At 37.9% G+C, this 20,381-nt stretch overlaps 1 protein-coding gene across 1 annotated transcript in view; it reads left to right on the plus strand.

The window, feature by feature from the left end:
• LOC139696799 (solute carrier family 35 member F3) overlaps positions 1-20,381 on the plus strand; it is a 153,161-nt gene that overhangs the window by 124,452 nt on the left and 8,328 nt on the right. The window contains exon 12 of the mRNA XM_071595644.1: positions 14,197-14,226. Within this exon, the coding sequence (XP_071451745.1) occupies positions 14,197-14,226 (30 nt within the window). The remainder of the gene's footprint in view (positions 1-14,196; positions 14,227-20,381) is intronic.

Consider the following 20,381-nt stretch of genomic DNA (forward strand, 5'->3'; position numbering starts at 1 on the left):
GATAAATTCCCACAGCTTCCCGAGAGCAGATGCGGACTCTGACCACAATTTAGTTGTTATGAAATGTAGAGTCCGTTTCAAAAAGATAAGGCAGGGGCAGCGAGTTAGAAAATGGAATGTAGAAGCATTAAATGGTTTGAAAAGGAAGGAATACAAACAGGCGGTAGAGGAAATCATGGAGGATGGTAAAGAGCTAAGTATTATCAAAGAAAAATGGGAAATGATCAAAAAAGGGTTGTCTAAAGCCGCAAAAGACACTATTGGAACCGTTAACGCTAAAAGGACTAGGAAACCATGGATCACGGATGAGATGATTACAAAGATGGATGAGCGGCGAAAATGGAAGAATGTAAATACAGAGTTAGGCAAACTGAAGTACAAAGAATTAAACAATAAATTGAGGCGGGAAACAAATAAAGCAAAAGAAGCCTGGTGGAAGATGCAGTGCGAGGATATGGAGAGTCTCCAGAGGAAGGGTGAAATCGGTGCGCTGTACAGCAAAGTTAAATCGTTATCGGGAAGTAAGAAAGGAAGAGCTATGCTTACAGTTAGAGATAAGGCGGGTAAGGTAATAGTTGACGCAGGAATGATCCAAGAGAGATGGAAGGAGTATATAGAAGAACTGTATAGTAAGGAGCTTAGACCAACAAAGTTAGACATTAAGGGAGATGAAACTAAATAAGGCCGTGGGGGTGGATAACATTCCCGTGGAACTTTTAAAATGCTTAGGAAAGTGTGGGAGGAAGAGGCTATATGGACTGATCCGTAGTATTTATGAGGAGGGAATCTGGCTGGAAGATTTTGTGAGATCAGTTGTAGTTCCTATTCCGAAAAAGGTAAAGGCCACGTCATGTGAGGACTATAGGACAATTAGTTTGATATCCCACGCAGCTAAAGTTGTTCTCAGGATCATAAACAAAAGGATAGAGAGTAGGGCAAATGATTACTTAGGGGATGATCAGTTTGGGTTTAGGAAGGGGAGAGGTACGTGTGATGCCATTGCAGTAATGAGATTATTAATCGAGAGGAATATAGAACACAACCCGGAGGTATTTGCCTGTTTCGTAGATTTCGAAAAAGCGTTTGATAGAGTGAATTGGGAAAAACTAATGAGTATATTGCAGAAAATAGGAATAGATTGGAGGGAAAGGAGGCTAATCCGCAACCTGTACATGTCTCAGACTGCTCAGGTGCGGGTGGGAAACGGGGAGTCAGGATGGGCAGTGTTAGGAAGGGGTGTAAGGCAGGGTTGCCCATTATCACCGTTGCTGTTCAACCTGTACGCAGAGGAAATGATCAAAGAGGCATGGGAAGAACTCGAGGTAGGAATGAAAGTGGGCGGGGAATTTGTCAAATCAGTTAGGTTTGCTGATGACCAAGCTTTAGTTTGTCAGTCAGCCAAGGGGCTGCAAGCATTGCTGAGTGAATTGGAAATTCAGTGCGACAGGTATGGGATGAGAATCAATATTAATAAAACAAAGGTTATGCGATTTTTTAGAAAGAAAAAGGCTAAGCTTAACATTAAAGTAGGAGGGCAAAAACTAGAGCAGGTAGAACAGTTTATGTATCTCGGTAGTGTTTTGGACCAACACGGTCAAAGTAGTAGGGACGTATGGCGAAGAATTGCGCTAGGCAAAGAGGCTTTCACAAGGAGGAGGGAGTTGATGACGGGGACGTTGAGTAAGGATGTTAAGAAAAGACTCGTAAAAACTTTAATTTGGAGCGTAGCTATGTACGGCACGGAAACGTGGTCATTGAAGCAGGAGGATAGACGTAGACTGGAGGCCTTTGAAATGTGGGTGTAGAGAAGAATGGAGAAGGTGAAATGGACAGAGAAGAAAACAAACGAGGAAGTTCTTGGTATGGTGGGCGAAGAGAGGGGCTTGTTGGGAGCAAACCTATGGAGGCAGGAAAAGTGGCTGAAGGGGGTATTGACCGGCAGCGGGATGTTGAAGACTGTGATTGAGGGGAGAATGATGGGCAAACGAGGAAAGGGAAGGAACAGGATAGGGATGTTGGACGGGATGAAGGGAGGAAGAAAGTACTCAGAGATGAAGGGGGACCTGATATAGAGTAGGATGCTGGATTTTTTGTTTTGTTAGGAATAATAAAATGTTTGTTTGGTAGTTGTGTCCATCCAAAAACCTACCTTAACCGGTAGATTACCTTTAAAAAAAAAATAATATATATATATATATATATATATATATATATATATATATATATATATATATATATATATATGTATGTATGTGTGTATAAAAAATATATATTTCTATATATATATATATATATATATATGTGTATATACACACACACACACACACACAGATGATGTAGAAGCACTCATGAGTACAATAAAACACTTGGACAGCACCACAGAGCCTGTCTGCCCTGAAGAAGGCCGCAAAGAAGTCCAAAAGCTCAAACTTTCTAGAATGTGACCGCCTTTTTACAAGGTATCTATTTTATTTATTAATTATACACATGTATAAACAAAACATAAAATAGAAACTCACACATATTCCAAATTTTCAGCAGTCAAGGGAGAGAACGGAGGAACTAAGTAGAATGGTTTAACAGAAGGGGCTGGGGATGCTGGATGGAAGGGGAAGGTGGGAAAAGGGAATTTTTAGAAGTTTGGGAATAATATGGAAGGTTTTAAGAGCGGAGGGGGGATGAAAATATTCAAGGATTAGGGCAATGAATGTCTAATATTAATACCTGGTTCATCCTAGGAGTTAAGGAGCCAGATAAACGCCTGTTCTATTGTTTCAAGTCGGAGTGGATGGTCAGAGGGTGGGAGGGATGTTCTATTCTTACAGAATTCTTATTACATCCACGAGAATTTCACATAAGTTTCATATGTATATATTTGAAACAGAACACTCTTTGGCAATGACAAAAATATTAAAAAAACTTGGTGAAAACATTTAAATACAAAAGCACAAAGAAAGGACACTCACATATGATTCGAATGATGACCGCTGTGCCATCAAAACGTCAATACTACATATATGAGTGTTCTTCATTTTTCTGTGTTTAAATGTTTTCATCAATGTTTATATATATTTGTATAATTCTATATTTTTGGAGGCACGACCACCATCTTCTGAGGGTAGAAGGAACTGAGGATAATGATGAAAAAGAGGAGGGTGAGGAAAGGTTTGGGAGGGTTGAGATTTAGATGCAAAGGTTAGGAAGAGAACATGGAATATTGTGGAGAGTGGAGTGATTAATGTCTAATAACCACTGCGCTTCCTGCAAACATTTTTCCATGCCTGCAATGCTCCCAGTCCCTAAGTAAGCCTCTTTCCATAACACTCCCTTTTACTAGGCCAAGCTCCCCTTGGCTAGAGCCTCGATTTTAGCATTCCTCCCAACCTACAACTCCACGAAATTTATTTGGCTTGATAATTGTGGCACTAGTGTGTATACTTGATTTCTGGGATAAATTTCGAAAACACACTCAAGACATTCAAAGTATATTTTCATGAATTAATTTATTTAGAGTTCAAAGTTGTTGGATCTCCTTTTTTATTCTAAATGAACACAGCCCAGGGGGAAAAATAAGACAGTAAAATTTGAAAGGAAATTTTCAAGACCATACTTGTTAAATAGTAGGGTCCTACCAAATTTACTTTTGCATACATCTCAATGGCTACAGAAACATTACATTAACCAGGCTTTGTATAAAATTTACATAGCACTTTTAGGAACATTAAATTTTTAGTTAACTAAAATGAATTGAAATCTTGATCATATGCTTTAACTTACAATAAATTTTCGGAATTAAATCTAATAAATATAAATAGGAACTATTAATCTAAAATCAATTAAATTTCCGAAATAATGATTAAATAAACAAACAAATAAGAAAAAAAGATGCTAACATAGGAAAATGCCCATTACAAATGTGTAATTGATAACCCTTTTGAATACTATTCATACAAGGTTTGTATAAAAAGTATCGGGAAAAGTTTCGGCGAAATAAATTTCTTTCAGATATGACTACAATTTCTCAAAATTCTTCAAAGTATATCCTTTTGAGCATCAATACACTTTTGCCAGAGGCTTTTCTGTGACTCCAAGGCTTCCTGGTAGATGGATTCCAGGAGGTCCTTAAGGGTATGCATGCAAGCTTCTTTGATGGGACTTAGGGTCCCATGATGGTGTCCTTTGAGGGAAGATTTCACTTTTTAAAGAAAATAGTGTGATGGTGCCAAGGTGGGACTGTAATTGGGCTGGGGAATAGTCGCAATGTCATTGCAGAAGGTCTTTGCAAGCAGACACTGGACTCTGCTTTTTGTCATCTGCCCAAAGACCTCCTGGATGAATTTAGTGCATATTTTACGCATCGCCAGATTTTCTGTGATAATGGTGTGCCCTGTCAATCTTATCAATCCCACTCTGATCTGATATCATGCGCACACTTAACCAATGGTCTGAACTCAGGACTACATGCACACATTGCATGTAGTCATGGATTCTTGACATCATCGACGGCCATCCAGGGCGGGGTTGGTCCTCCACACACACACTGGGTCATTTTCGAAGAGCCTCTGCCACTTAAAAACTGTAGTTTGTGACATGCTCTGATAGTTGAACACTTGGGAGAATCATGCCCAATGTCTCCGTACCCGATTTTTCCAGTAAAACATAAAATTTGACGGCATACTGCTGCTCGAATCATTTGCTACATTTGGCAATTGCACCAAGCCACTCGACAGGGGTCCAATAAAAACACATTCTAGCCCGAATGAACACTCGCAGGCAATTGACACTTGCGAGTGTACTGCGAAGTACAGTCACGTCCGGATAAAATTGTTTCCGATACTTTATATACAAACCTTTTACGTCTAAGGATTCAACAAAATGATTACTAACTCCCTTTCATTTCTTTGATATGAAACTCTCACCTGAAATTCAAAAAACTTCAAATTATAAATAAGTGTTCTAATTTCCTTTATAGAATTAATGACGCAAAACATATTATTTGCATATTTTGTAAAGGTTACTCACAAGCTTAATGTGGGTAATAGTCTTCAAGTACAAAATATATAAACCAGGGAATCAGCTTACTTTGACCTAGTTGTAATGGTTTTGATTTTGGCTAAAAGTGTATATATTTAAGTCATAAAAGGAATAACTTACTTACAATACACACTCAAAATCATTTTATAGTGTAATACATACAATAGATTTCATTATTTCCAGGGGGAAATTTTCCATGTTTTTTTTTATTGAGATCAACTCAAATGTAGACTAGGTCTTCAACAGTTCAATGTCTCTTTAAAGCAGAATTTGATCAATTCAATGTTGATCAACTTGAAACTCTGATAAATTCAAGTTGGCATTATTACTTTTGGAATCCTATTGGAAGTAATTTAAAAAAATATTAAATTTAATTTGACTTTTCCAAGAATAAATTGGGATGATTTGAAGCAACGATGATGGACTTTTTTTTTAAATTAAGGTAAAGGATGCTTGCATTGCACAATGCATTGGGATTTTCAAATATTCTAGTGGTTGGGGGAATTCCATTAATCATGCAAAGCTTTTGAGTGCCAAATTTTGACTCACCCTGCCTTCATGAAATTCAATCAGACATTCTCTTATCTTCCTACCTCCCACCACAGAACGGCACTATTTTTTTCCATTTTTAAGGGTTTGTTTTGATTAATTGTCCAATTGGTTTGCATTCATGCCCCCCTCCTCATTGACCATTCATACAACACCTCTGGTCATGTGCATATACCACGGACACTCAGATCGAACGAGATTACAACACCAAATTACTGTCCTGACTACTCTCAAATGAAAGTGAAACAAATGACTTCTCTTAATGTAGTGTTTGGAGGGAAGTAGGCAGGAGCAAATCTGAATGCAATCTGTGCATATTGTAGATTTTTAATGCCTATAAATAAGCAAGAGTACTGCATTATGTTTGGACTACATGTATTTATTGCCATCCAGCTACCATAGCTTTCCATTAATTTTAAATTTCAAAATTTCGGTGAGATAATATTTTTTATTCCCCCACGACATCAAAAAAGTTCTATTGTGGTACCTTTGCACCACAAGTTTGTATTTGGAATAAAAATAAATTAAACAGAAACAAATACATGCACACCTTACTATTTTTATAATAAAAACAAAACCATTCCGATAGGTGACTGAATTTCATATTTCATTCAGAATTTCTGCAACATGCTAATAATTCAATATTTGTGCCACCACACAGTGGGCTGAGGCCTAAATATAAAACCACTTTCATCATCTCCTCTCTCACAGAGTGCTAAATTGTCAATTCAACATGGATCCTATTGCTTGCCAAGAAAGTATAAAATCTAGATGATAGGAATGGGGCCCATAGTTTTTTGTATTATTCACATACATAAAGAAACAGATCCTTCATTGACAGAGTAAGGCATGCTTAAACAGTAGACTTAGCCAAGCAGTGGACAGTCTAGAGTGCACATAGTACACAGGACAGAATGAACATAATATAGAGTGAACATTAGAGGCATACAGAGGAATTAGATACAGTACATCATTGGCAAATGTGAACACATTTCTAAAAAGTAAGCCGTTTGCCTTTTATATAGTAGTGCTAATATTTGAGATTTAACTGTCATTTACCCCTGTAATTTTGATTATTTTATACATGAATTTCCCTGAATTAAACAGAGTTTCCTAAGAATTACCCAAGTATGATCCTGTCCTGGGAAAAAGGATGAAAAAACCTAGAAGAGCTCCATTGGTAAATATTTAAATTGAGTTTCTTATAAGGTTTGATTATGGTGAGAGAAACATTGACATCGAGAAAGATTTGGTGTTTAGTGATTGCAATAAAGCAACAATTTATGAAAACAGTGAAAGTATTTGGAACGTGGCTTAATGGTCGACCAATATCAGCATTATGAGAATCACTAGGTTTTATTCAGAGGTTTAGAAAAAATGGGAAGCTTCATGGCCATGTGCACCGACTGCCAAAAGAAGCCGACATGACCTTTGTAGCAGTAGTAGTAATTTTTATGGGAGGCGACCGACAGCTAAGGTCATTTGCACCATTAGGGATGGAAGGGAAAGGAAGGGGGAGAGAAACCCACTGGCCTATTCTTGTAGAAAGGTGCCAAGGGATCCGCAGCTTAACGTCCCATTCAACGTACATCATACTCACTCAAAGTGCTCTCTCCAAAGCACCTCAAGTAGGGATTGAGATACCGCTGAAAAATTTGTTGTCTCCAGGATTTGGACTTGGGCCCTCTTGGTGGGAAGCCTGTACGTTAGCCACCGCACCATCTCAATCCCATGACTTTTCTTTATGGTGACTAATCAGAGAATATAATGTTTATTAGAAGAATTAACGGAGAATGAGACATATATGCTTCATTTTACAGGAATTAATGGTTTATGAGAAACAAATTTTCACATTTTTACTGATACTTGTAGCATACAACCAGTTTCAGTTCATCGAACCATCTTCAGGTACAAGACAAGATTCAACATGTGTTACATCATATTTATAACCGCTTGAGGAAGAGGGGGGGGGGAGAAGAAAGAGTGAGGAGTAAGGTAGGTGGGGACAAAGAGGGTCATTTCGGAAAAGATAACAATCCGTTCCTCCACATCCAATACTCATGACCCAGGCCTCAGCTTACAAAGTCATCATCTCTGCAAGTCAAAACCTAGGTCATGAATAACAATTTATACGTGGAAGAACAAAGCATCCTCCTTTCCGATATGAATTGATTCTACGAAGTAACACCTCAAACATTCTATTGTGGTCATGATTTGCGAGGACGGTAATTTGTGTCCTGGCAGTAGGAAGGAGGGAAGAATAAATAAGGATTAAGTGGGAAGGAGACATGGAAGGGATTGGGAGGCAGGTTAAGGGATGAGGCAAAAGTGATTCTAAGAAGGACATTATCAGGGAAGGGTCGTTCGACCCATACCAAAACAAGGAGGGTAGTGGGGGTGGTTGGATGGGAAAATACGAGAAGGGTGGAGTCAACAGGTGAGAGGGAGTTTCACTTTTGCAGTAGAAATGGGATTCTGAGGAGAGGAGAGATGCTTACAAAAATATTGTCGTTTAAAATAACATTCACATATAATTTTACAATTTTGATTTGTTCCAAAATATCAAGAAATGGTTTGTTTGGCTATTTTAAGAAAAATATTACACATGATTATCTGAAACTCAGTGGAAAAGCTGCCAAGGACGATTTGGTTGCTTCAGGTGAATTTTCATCGGTGTTAATTGAACTAATTGAAAAAAAAAGATCAGGTTGTTAACTGTATTTAGTCATACTGTTCCGGAAGAAGTATCTATCAATGGCTAGGTTTCTACAGCTCTTGAAAACTAGTTCACATGCACATGAACTTCAAAGGAACTGGGTGCACACAAACTTCTTTTTCACTGATGGCGTTTGGGTGTGGCAAGTGGTGCGACAGCACCAGGCCCCGTGCTAACTGGGCCCCATGAATGTAGATTACAAATATGTAATGAATTACAATCACATGAGAGATTTTGTAATTTCACAAGGGCCTCACAGAAATAACCATGGAATGTACAGCCGGGATTTCCAAATGGGGAGCGGGGCCAGCGCTTGTAAAACATGTCATAACTCATCAAACATACAACTGCCTCCCCTTACCCTTCTTCGCACTTCTTGCATGGACCACCTGCGGGCTTCTTACATCGAGCCTCCCGGTCTTAATCGGTTTTACATGTTGTCAAAATGTGGTTGAGCCCGTACCTTTCTTGGAATAGCTTACGCAATAGATTCTTGTTCTGGTTTTTTGGAAAAATGAAGACAAAATTACGTCATATCGTGCGTTGGTGGGGCCCCGCACAGTGGTGGCTGCTGCACAAGGCCCTGCCCATCAAAAAGGCCACCTCTATTCTTTTTCCTTTCATTTAATCTATGAGGGTTGTCGGTAAAGTTTCCAACCACAACATGAAGATGGTAGCACTCTTAAAATAAACTTGAGGAATGTGATTGTGCATGCATTCAAAGGCAATCACCAAACTTTCAGCCATTTTAAAGCCTCAGTTGTTGTTTGACAATCGTTCAAGTGAGCCATTTCGAGGGCTTCTAAGAAAATGGAAAAAAATTAGTATCATTGAGCCATCGATAAATATTTGTTTCTGAAAAGCAGTATGAGTTCACAGAAAATCACAGATGAGTACGAAGCTCTGCAAAGGGCCTCTTCAGCATCAATTAGGACCATGAAATTTGGGGCAGCTGTATTTCAATGTGGCCGTACAAGCTTGGAAGATAATGAGCACTCCAAACTGCAACAACCACCAATAGCACGGAAAAATTTTGCCAAATGGTGTTGGATGACTGTCAAATTCAGGTTAGAGGGATAGCAGAGGCAAAGGCAAAGGGCATATTGAAAGAATGCATTTGTCATATGAGGACTGAAAAATTGGACATGCATAAACTATGCCCGCATTGGTGCCATGTTTGCTAGCTTTGGACCAAAAGCACAAGGGAATGAACATTTCCAAGGTCCTGTTGGAGAGGGATGAAAGTAAAGCGAGTCTGATTTTTTGAGTCAATTCATAATGGTAGATGAAAGTTGGATCCACCATTACTCTCCTGAGACGGACAGGAACATTCAGAACAGTGGACTGCAAAGGGTGAACCTGCTCTGAAAAAGGTGAAGACAATTTTTCATTAGCTGAAATATTTTGGCAACTGTTTTTTGGGAAAGTAACGGAATTGTATCAGTCCGTAATCTTCAAAAAGGTAAACCAATAACAGGAGAGTATTACACATAACTAATTGACAAGCTGAAGATAGAAATTGCAAAAAAAAAGACTGCCTTTGAAGAAGAAAGTTCTTCACCAACAGGACAACCCACCTGCTCACACTTTGGTGGTCACCACGGCTAAAATTCATTAATTGCACTTTGGACTGGTTGACCACTCACCATATTCACTAGATCTGGCCCCCAGTGACTTCTACCTGTTTCATAACCTCGAAGTTTTACTTAGAGGACAGATTTTCATCAGAGGAGGAGGTTATTATATACATAAATGCCTATTTTGCAGGGAAAGATGTCAACTACCATTTGGAAGGATTAAAAAAGGTGAAGCATCCAAGGAAAACATGTATCGGCTTAAAAGTAGACTATGTTGACAAATAAAAATAAATTTGAAGAAATGATGCCTCATTTATATGCTAGGTCATAAACTTTGCAGACTACCCTCGTACTTCATCTCCTCATAATGTCTACTTCCTTCACTCTATTTAATGAAACTAATATCTTCCACCCTCTGCCCTTCTTACTCCTCCCCACCATAATCCACAGTTTCTAACATACCATAGCAACTCAATACACCCTGCACCCACCCTCTTTTAGTTTCCCCCAACAACTACTTCTCCTCCCAAATCACAAATAACACTTCATTGGCTATTTTCATTTTTCTTCAGTTCCTCCTCTCCATTCTTCTCCAGCCCCACATCTCAAAAGACTCCAATTCATGCTCATCTTTTCATCATCAGAGATCAGATTTATGTGCCATAAAATACTACACTCAAACTCTTTCACTAATACTTTCTTTACCACACTCTACATACTGTCGCTCATCAGTTCCTTAATAAATGCTGCTTTCACTGTCGCAATTAATCTCCTCATGTCCTTACTAATCATGCTGTTTTTGTCCAAAATTCTTAACAAATATGAGGGTTGATCAACCTGCTCTACCCGATTCCCTTCTAATTTTATGTCATCATTATTGGAAAAATTAAACACAGGAATTACCCCATTATTAAATACCCCATGGCACTTAATGCTAATAACATTTTGAAAGATGATATTAAAGTTTTAAATGTTTTGGAAGTAGTAATTCACAAAGTCCACCATGGCAGAATCATATGCATCTGCATATGAACAAGTACTTCCAGAAAATTACATTTGATACCTACATGCTATTTTTGATTCAAGTCATTAACCTTAGGACTTATCTATGTATTGATGAAATATAGTCTCCTCTGAACTCCGAAGCCTGAAGTTGCTCAAACCTTTCGTTTACAGAAAGTAACTTTTTATGCAGACATAGAATGTTACCAGTTGAGAGGCAGTGAAACCTTTCTTTAGGCTAGATAACTTAAGCATTAAAATAAGGGTTCGGATCTGTATTTTACAGACCGGCGTACAACATTAGGTTTGTCTTACAGCATTATTGACATTAAATGACAGACTAACAGATAAAAACCTTCTAAATTTAATACTACTAAATATTCATTGACAACTCCACCTTAATGGAAAACTTGGGAAGACGTCAGTGATAGTAATACCACCAGACATTGACCGCTCATCACATCATCAAAGAGTATCACTTTGCAATATAATTGAAAAGACAATGAACAAATGAAAGAACAGCTATTCAATTTATACATTTGTAGCATGGACAGTAAAGCAAATAACCTTGTTTCTCTGTTAATGCAAAAGGGAAACATGGAAATGAAACTCCATGAAATCAGTTAGGCAATTTATTTCAGGGCGAAAAGTAATGGCAAATATCCAGCATATTTATAACTGTCAGAGTTATGTTCTGTCACAATTTAAATGTACGCGGTTTCAAATATTCCTAATTGCTTTTGTTAACTTTTAAAACTTTTTTCTTAATAAACCTCACCACCATTAGGAATAGACTTTCTCCATCTCTCAGAATCGAATACTTTTGTGGTGGCAACTAAACACACTAAGATCCACGCCATTATACAAATTCAGATTGTATGGACCTCATGCACTAAGGGTCCTAACCCCATAAAAGCAAAGCTAAAGAAGAAGAGGCGTGCACCGAGGGTCAATGCTGGCAATGTGACATGTAAATCAATCAAGGGAAGACAGGGTGTCTGCCTGCACATATGTAACGACATAAACACACACACGTGTATGCATATGCATTCTACTAATGCCATCCACTTATTCCTACCTCCTCCTCCTCCTCTTGTCATTCAAGATTGAATCCCTCCCTCAATCCTGAATGAGTTGAAAGAATCCATTTGTAATTCCTTCCTAATTCTTTCTCTTTGGCTATCTCATAGAAGTCAGTGCAAGCATTTTCAATCATTATTACATACAAGGTTTTGGCAACCTTAAGTTTCCCAAATCAATTTCTCTTTGTGTTTAAAGAGTTAAAATAAACTAACTGTGCCAGAAATTGATCGTTCATTCAAGATCAAAGGTGAATTTTCACCGGGAAAGAGTGATAATTTCACGAAGCATAGCAAGGTTGCAGAGGTAAGACATAACAAGGGGTCCTCTTTAAATTTCAACTCAATGTAACACTTTTCAATTCTGTTTCAAATGCAGATGGAAGAAACCAAAAGGAAAACACAATGGGGCTCAATACTTTAAAGATAACTTGCTGAAATACTTGGCAATATGTGTGGTGGTGAATACAATGCTTTATTAAATAATTTCATGCATAAAAGTTCCTTTAAACATTAAAAATAAAAAGGGGCCTTTGTATTTTTTATTTTTAAAACATGAAAACAAACTGAACAATCAAAGAACCACACATCTTTATTCATGAGAGTCATAGAAATTCACATTAAATCCCTGTGTGTGCCAATAATCTTGGAAGAAGATACCTGGACCATATTGTACTTGGATCCTTGCCCATTCTATGAGCCCTCAAGGACTTTGAAACAATGCCTACCTTCTTCCAAGCTAAAAGATTTTGGTCTCTCTGCAATTATTCCAAAGTTAACATTTTGATCTTGGTGCACACAAGGATTAAAATGAGCTGTGATCTGATCTTAGAATGTTTTCCTCTCCTTGCCCCTGGCTTATATTTTATTTCTTCAACCATTGGAATCCATTTAAGTAACGTGGTAGCAATAACAGGTTGCCAACTCCTAAACCTTCTTAGAGTACCGTTTTACATTTGCATATGTTTTTCTTTCCTTCTCTTTCTCATGCGTGTAAGTAGTTTTAATTGATTTTTTCTTCTTAATTTATATTTTGGTGTGTGTGTGTGAGTGTGCAAATGTCTGAGCGTGCATTACTTGGTATTTACTTATCATAGATATTTTAGAAATTTAAAATCTCTTTATTTTGGTAGTTTAAAGTTTAATTAAAATTTGGAATTGGAAAAACTATTTAGTAACAAAGAAAAAGACCTCTGTCAGCAATTTTTTCCAAAGGGTGAGTGAGTAAATTGGGAAAGGAACGACAATTTTTTTTTCTATCTTATAAAAAAGGTCTTTGTGAGGAAGAGTTCTCATTCTTGCAAATGAATTAAGGTATGGCCAAGAATCATTGGAAAAAAAATAGGGGTTTATTTAAGGCAAGGAGTCGCCAAAAATGAAAGACTTAAAGAGAGTAAAAATGGAGGGATTATAAGAAAATGGAGTCGCACACACGGATGCTATAGCGTATGGGAATAAGGCCAAAAAAGGCTTAAATTGACACTTAGTATATCAACTTCCCTATTTGTAATAAGGAAAATACATTAATGGTGAAGTCATTATAATAAAAAAATTAGTTTAAATAAAAAAACATGAGACATTTATGTTGTTCAAGTGTGAATGGGTATTGATTTGTTGTAAAAAAAATTAATGCAATATGCTCAAGAAAATGATGACTTCAAAATTTGAATTTGAGAAAAATAAATTCAATCTCCTCATTCCAATTCAAATCTTTTTAGATAAAAAACAGATGATTGAAAATGAAAGCTCTATTTATCTGAAGGATTTTGAAAAGGGAAGGAGTGAGAAGAGAGAGGCGGGTGGTTGCTTGATAAATTGATATCGTGTGTGCCCTTGTGCGTGTGAGCATGTTCGAGAAAAATGCACAACGGGTGGGCTATTTTGCGCAGTTTGGTGCATCCATGTGTGCGTGGGGCTCATGGGTTGTTGCGTGGAGCACGCAGACTGGTGAACAATATCCCCCCACCACCACCACCACGGTCGGTCGTTCGATTGGTCACCTTGGTGGTGGTGCCCGTCCCCCTGCGTGCACCACGGGGGCAACCCTCTCTCTCCCTCTCTCCACCACGCCTTCGGCATGCGCCAACACCACCACTTGCGGCCCTGCTCGCCATTTTGTCACAATCGATCGATCGGTCAACCTCCTCCTCTGCACGACTACAACTTGATCTACATCTACAACTACAACTTCTACAACAACCACCATCTTCACACCCACCTCGCTCTCCATCCATCCCAGGAATGTCATCCTGCTGAGCCACAGCGCAAGGTAATGTCCTGCGGCAGGGGGACCAGAGGGAGAGCCACCCCAATAAATCCTTCCCCCTCTTCCCCATAAATCCCCACCCCCTCTCTCCCCTGAATCTCTCTCTCTCTGATGACGCGGGCCGATGGTTATGTACCACGGATGGCCACGGTGAAGGATGCGCCGTGGCATTGGGACTCCACAGTCACTCCCTTCATTTCCACCAGAAAAGACCCGTTTAGCACTTAATGCTGCTGCTTGCTGGCCAACAAAGGTAAAAACAAGAGAGAGAAATGTATGAAATTGGAAAGAGGAGGGATAAATACGTTAGGACTGGGGATAGGAAAAGAGGGCACAATTCATAATGGCTGACCTATGTAGACGACCAAGATCATATGAATTGGGTAGTACTTTGGTTTAGTTAAGGAAGTTCATCTTTATAAATCTATTTAAACATAATATGAGAGTCAAAACAACCCCCTTCACATAAAACACCTCATATTTGTATTTTTAACATTTTGTTCTTTCCATAAAATAAAAGTTCAATGACAGGTGACAGGGAGTGGAGCTATGTAACTTCAGCCACCCCTGAACCCTAAAACATAACACTATTACTACTATTTCTACGACAATGGCTCACCTCACCGCTGCAAATTTCAAGATAAAAATTCATGAAAAATCACCACTCAATTCTATACAGATAACATAACATCAAAAGATAATCACTTGAACATACAAAACTAATGATTGATTGAAGGGTAATGTTCTATCTCTTGCTTGATCTGAGGTTGATTTTTTCGAATAAGTCTTCGAAATATGAAAACTGGTTAATTAGATATCTTCCATTGAGTGCGTACATATGTGCATGTACTGGTAAAAATAGCAATTGCATTAATAAGTAAATAACGATTACATTTACCCTTCATAACATAATTATATGCTTCTTTTGAATGAAAAATTAAGAACTAAGTAGCTGAAGTTAATATTTGATTTTTGACTCTTTACTAACTGAATGTTTGTTAAGCAATGAATGGATGGTTCCACTCAAAAAATCATTGGTGTCCACTTTCAATTACACATACAGTGCAATTCCTGTACACGTTCATGCACACACGTATGGCATTGGAGAACAACTATGACCGATATTTATAAGATGAATAATAGTGATTAAGTTAACTTTCGTGTTTTAAAATTGGTTTAAAACATATTTAGGAAGGGGTTTACACAATAAAGTTTCTATTGTATGTCATCCACTTTATATAAAAATTGAAGGTCTGATTAATTAAATGTTTTCTTGAACCTGACAAAAGTAAATAGAAATCTAAGGAAGGTTGTTTTCTAGAGTCAATTAATTAAAAAAAAAACAAAAATTAATGAAGAAAATTTAAAACAGGATGTGAGTAATCCTCAACGGCTACATTTTGTATCCAATGCAAAATATATTACAGACACACAGATTCATTTGCAATAATTGAAACTTAACTGGTGTGCCAAGTGCTTGCCAAAGGGTTCACGGTAGTCCAGTGGTTTGAGTGCTGAGCTACAGACCAGAGGGTCCAGGTTCATTCCTGGGTGATTCCTTTGGACATCCTAAGTTTCACCCAAGTGGAATGAATTTTTGTGTATCAGCTTTATTTGACATGCTTTATAGGGCTTAGTCTCAGGCGAGCTCAACCCTCGCCTATCAAAAATCAACCATCAGGTCGATTATCTTAGCCATGGTGGAGCTTGCCACAAAGTATCGTCCTCAGAGTAAACAATCTAATATGAAACAAAAACAATGCTGAATAACTGAACGTAGCACTTTTCCACTCGATAAATTTTATTTTATGACAGGGTTTCAATGTATTACATCCCGGCTAGCTTACTACCATAAAAGACATGAGTACTATTTGTATGTGTGTTAAGCTTTCAGGGAAATGAGACTTGAGATATGAAATCCTATAAATAAATTGAAGAATCCTCTCTATCATACATTGACATCCATTGTACGTATTTGAGTGGTAGAAACAAATGAAATCTTTCATTTTAGGAATTCTCACATTTAGTCCAGACTGTTTGAGACAGAGTAGAAATTTGATGATTTTCTTGGACTGGGTACATGACTCCCAGAGTTTTACAACATTCTTGGCTCCCTTTTCCTTATAATACAACAATTTCAAAGTGTTATAATCATTCACCATGATCAGGATTTGAACCCAGACCTCTCAATGTCCAACCGAGTTCTTTAACCAGTTAACCTACAGAGGCATGGTCTTCCGGATGCATCAGTGGCTAAACCGGCTAAAATCTAGCGATTTTATTAGCATGCACGACCTCTTCACGATTCTAAATGGCTATAGTACTTGGGATCCAGTTTCTAATCCTGGTCAAGGCAAATGATTTTTACTCTTTGAATTGTTGCATTACAATACCCATTTAGCAGATGACTCCATTTAAAGTTACTGTTGCAGTATCTCCTGCAGTTTCTTAGAATTCAATTTTCCTTCTTCGCAATATTTTCCTTTGGAGGCATTCTTCGGGGAAATTTTCTCACAGGACGATGGCTATTGTTCTTTTCCCGATTCAAATCTTCATAGACCTTTTCTTCATTCATGGAATAAACATCTTCTGCAATCCATCCTACATGTAAGACACGAATCATTCATGCACACATGGGTAATTTGAAGTGAGACTGCTTCCACGTTTGGCACTTCATTCTATCATTCCCAGTTCACTTAAGGTGACACCACACTTTCTGGTGGACTGCAGCCTCAGAGGCAAAAGACGAACACAAATACTCATAAAATACTTCAAAATGATCACACTAACTACTCCAAAATAGTGTTTAATGATCACAATCTCCTCCTCTCTCTCCAAACTGCCATGAGATGAACTGAACAGCTTACTGAATTACATAATGCCTTTCCCCCTACTCAACAACTACTCACCTGGATGGCTTCTCTGGACTGCAATGATTGAAAACTCAAGACGCTTGGCGCGAGAATGATCTCTCCCCGTTACATCTGCATGCTGCTCCAATGTTTCAACACTCCAAGGCCTTTCTCCTTCTCTATGTCCGAGCTTAATGCTGCCTGGCCTTCCCCTGCTCTGTATCTCAACTGCAACGGAGGGAGGGAGTGCTTAATTTTAAGGCATAATTACCTGCATTAAGGGATGATGCAAAATCTCTCTTTGGTGAGTCTCTTATAGAGCAAAAAATATGAAAAAGTTGCAAAAGTGTTCTCAGCCACATAGTATTAATTCATTTGATAGAATGAAATAACTTCTAAGTACTTCATACGACTTATTTTATTGGCAATTAATCAATGTCCATTTTGTTTCAACTTAGCTTGTGGCATGATTCCCTAAAGGAAAGTGCTACAGCAGAACAAAACCTGAACTTTTATATACTAAAATATTGAAGCTATCTGAAATGTATATATCAATATTTATATGAGATCAACACTAATTCCAATGATATTAAATGATCATTTATGGTGAATTATGCCATTTTATGCTAATAATGAGTGAGTACGAAACTGATTAGGACAAAAAATCCAGGATAAATTATGAAAGAGTCGAAAATTTTTTAACTTCTACTTTATTCCAAAAATATTGGAATTGCATTTGCTTTAAAGTGGTTCTAGTATCGGATTCTCATTGAACTACCAAGAGAACGTATTATGGTAATAGTATTTTAAGAAAACATTTACTTTTGCAGCCTATTCATGAATAGGCTGAATTGTTAGCCTGTCTGCAATTGTGCCCTCTGGTCGCAGCCCCATTTAATTCCACCGGTACGGGATTGCACTTACCCTGTGTCATTTGAGTTTCTGCTATCGGTGGAATCAAATATTAATCATCATTTGACATTTGAAAAATCCCCAAGGTTCCTCAGCTGGCTTTACACTCGGGGTATTGGCAGGAGATGATGATGCCACGTGTTACTTTCTGAGTGTACAGAGCTGCTCTCGTTAAACATTGTGCCACAGTCACCTTACAGCAGGTGAAAATGGTAACCTAACTATTCCCATTTCATCAGTCGTATGATACGGGAATAAGTTTGTTTTAGAGTGTCACTCTCTGTTGCTATCGTGTATTGTTCTTAAGGTATATGACATGATTGAGAAGAAGTAAATAAGCTGCAAATGTGTAAATTTAAGTAGAGACATGAATAACATCACCTCCAAAGGTGTATGCAAGTGCTGTGATGTTATTAAATGAACAAATGACATGGAAGCAGCCTCTAAAGATGCTGCTTCCATGTCATTCGTTCCTCTCTATCCACCAAGTGGCGTTTAGTTGAACAAAAATGATTCACCTTCTTCGTATTGAAATTGAAAATAAACAACTTGGCTTTTCCACATTGAAACTATGTAGAAAAGCCAAGTTGTTTATTTTCATTTTAAATATGAAGATTTTCCACCAAGTCACACCAGAAACTGTTTTATTCTTCATCTTCTCTTGGCAAACCTGACTTTTGAAGTTAATACAATTAAAGAGCGGAGCATTATCGGCCAATGTACCATGGATTTTCCCCACTTTCCTCACTCTCAGATGTAAATTTGAAGAGATTAATTAGCTTTTACAGTTTTGGTTTAATTTCTAACATTTGTGTTAAGAAATACACATGCAAATCTTCTAAGAAGCTGCTAGCAATATTAACATCATAGCATTTGTTTGACAAATCTGGTGTGTCCTATAAAACTTAATTTATTTAGGACTTCTTTCTCTACTTCAGCACTCCGTCCAATTCTTTAATCATTTTCTTCCATGGATTAGGAGACGCCATGAATAATTCAATTTCCCAGATACGTACAGCAGCTGACTAACTGATTACCATCACATCAAAGTTTCATCTGCAAGCAAAATCGTATCAATATGCCCAAAATTATCATCAGTACCATTATAGAGGCAGCAATGCTCAAATCGGTCGAAGCTTCAAACTTCAAAGTTGTCAGTCATACAAGAGATTTTCTGTGTGCAATGGCCACTTTGGCCTAAAAGAAATTATCCATCCATCGTGTTTTAAAATTCATGTCAACATGCACAGAGTGTGAGAAAATATTGTCAACTTCAGTAAAATTCATAATTATTTGAGGATCACAATTTGTGGTTTTTAGAAGGCCACAAGAACAAGCATCCCCGCACACAACAGACGGTGGCATGTGGCAGATATGCGTGTCGTCACCGACAGTGTAAACCCAGATAAAAAAAGGTAGTTAACCATGAGGGAGTTGAAAGTTTCCAATTTCACGGAGCCTTTGCGAGTCACTACAGAATCTCTGAATGAATGCATGCACAAAAAAAGGTGTCGACAGTGACCAACACGCGCTTTGAATTCCTTTGGTGGATTTGGGTGGTCAAGTCGTCTGGTTGCGTACTAGGTAAGTCACGTAAATTCCCGTGATTGCTGTCGTCATAGAGCCCAGCTTGGGTCCATCCAGTTGCAAGCGGGGACCGGCCGAGGAGACAGTGAGTGACACATGTCTCCACGTGCCAAGTGCCCTCATCCACTTAGGAACTTTTGTTAAGCTACTTACTTTAGGTGTTGTGAGCATGGGGATGTCTGGTATTTTAATAAGTTTCACAATTGAAAGAATTGTGAAGAGCATGATGTGATGAAGTTACATTTCAGTAATGAATTACATGATTGATTTTGAATTTTATGGCAATGCTATGTCTTGCTACAAGATATGAGTCATTAGTTTTGTTTGAACATTTAATTTTGCAAATCCTTTAATTTGGCCACAGTCAAAGAGCTGCCATTAACATAATACTAATAATAAGACTATTTTTTTTTTCAATGCTCCTGGAGAAGATTCAGTGATGAATAACACAAATGAAATTTTCAAAAAAAACTGCTTTTAAATAATAACACTGGCTGCCTGCACCCCAAATCAAAATTTCTCACAACCAAGTAAACATAACAATTGCTCAGCAATATGATATTCGCAAGACATGAATTAAGCAAACGAAGCCAGTTCATTAAGTTGACTGAACCACACAAAGTCTTTTGCAAAAAAAATCTTTCATCTGTGAATTCTAAAGGAAGACCATTAGCTTTATAGTTTAGACAATCTCCAATCGATAGTTTTTACTGGTGTGTAGCAATGTGTACTGTTTGTGTGATACCTTAGTTAAATAGTAAATACCTACCCACTGTAGCAGGATAAGGTGTACATTGGTAGCCTATT

Source organism: Hetaerina americana, unplaced genomic scaffold (genome assembly GCF_022747635.1).
Source record: "Hetaerina americana unplaced genomic scaffold, ioHetAmer1.1.p SCAF_7, whole genome shotgun sequence".
In the NCBI taxonomy this organism is placed as follows: Eukaryota; Metazoa; Arthropoda; class Insecta; order Odonata; family Calopterygidae; genus Hetaerina; species Hetaerina americana.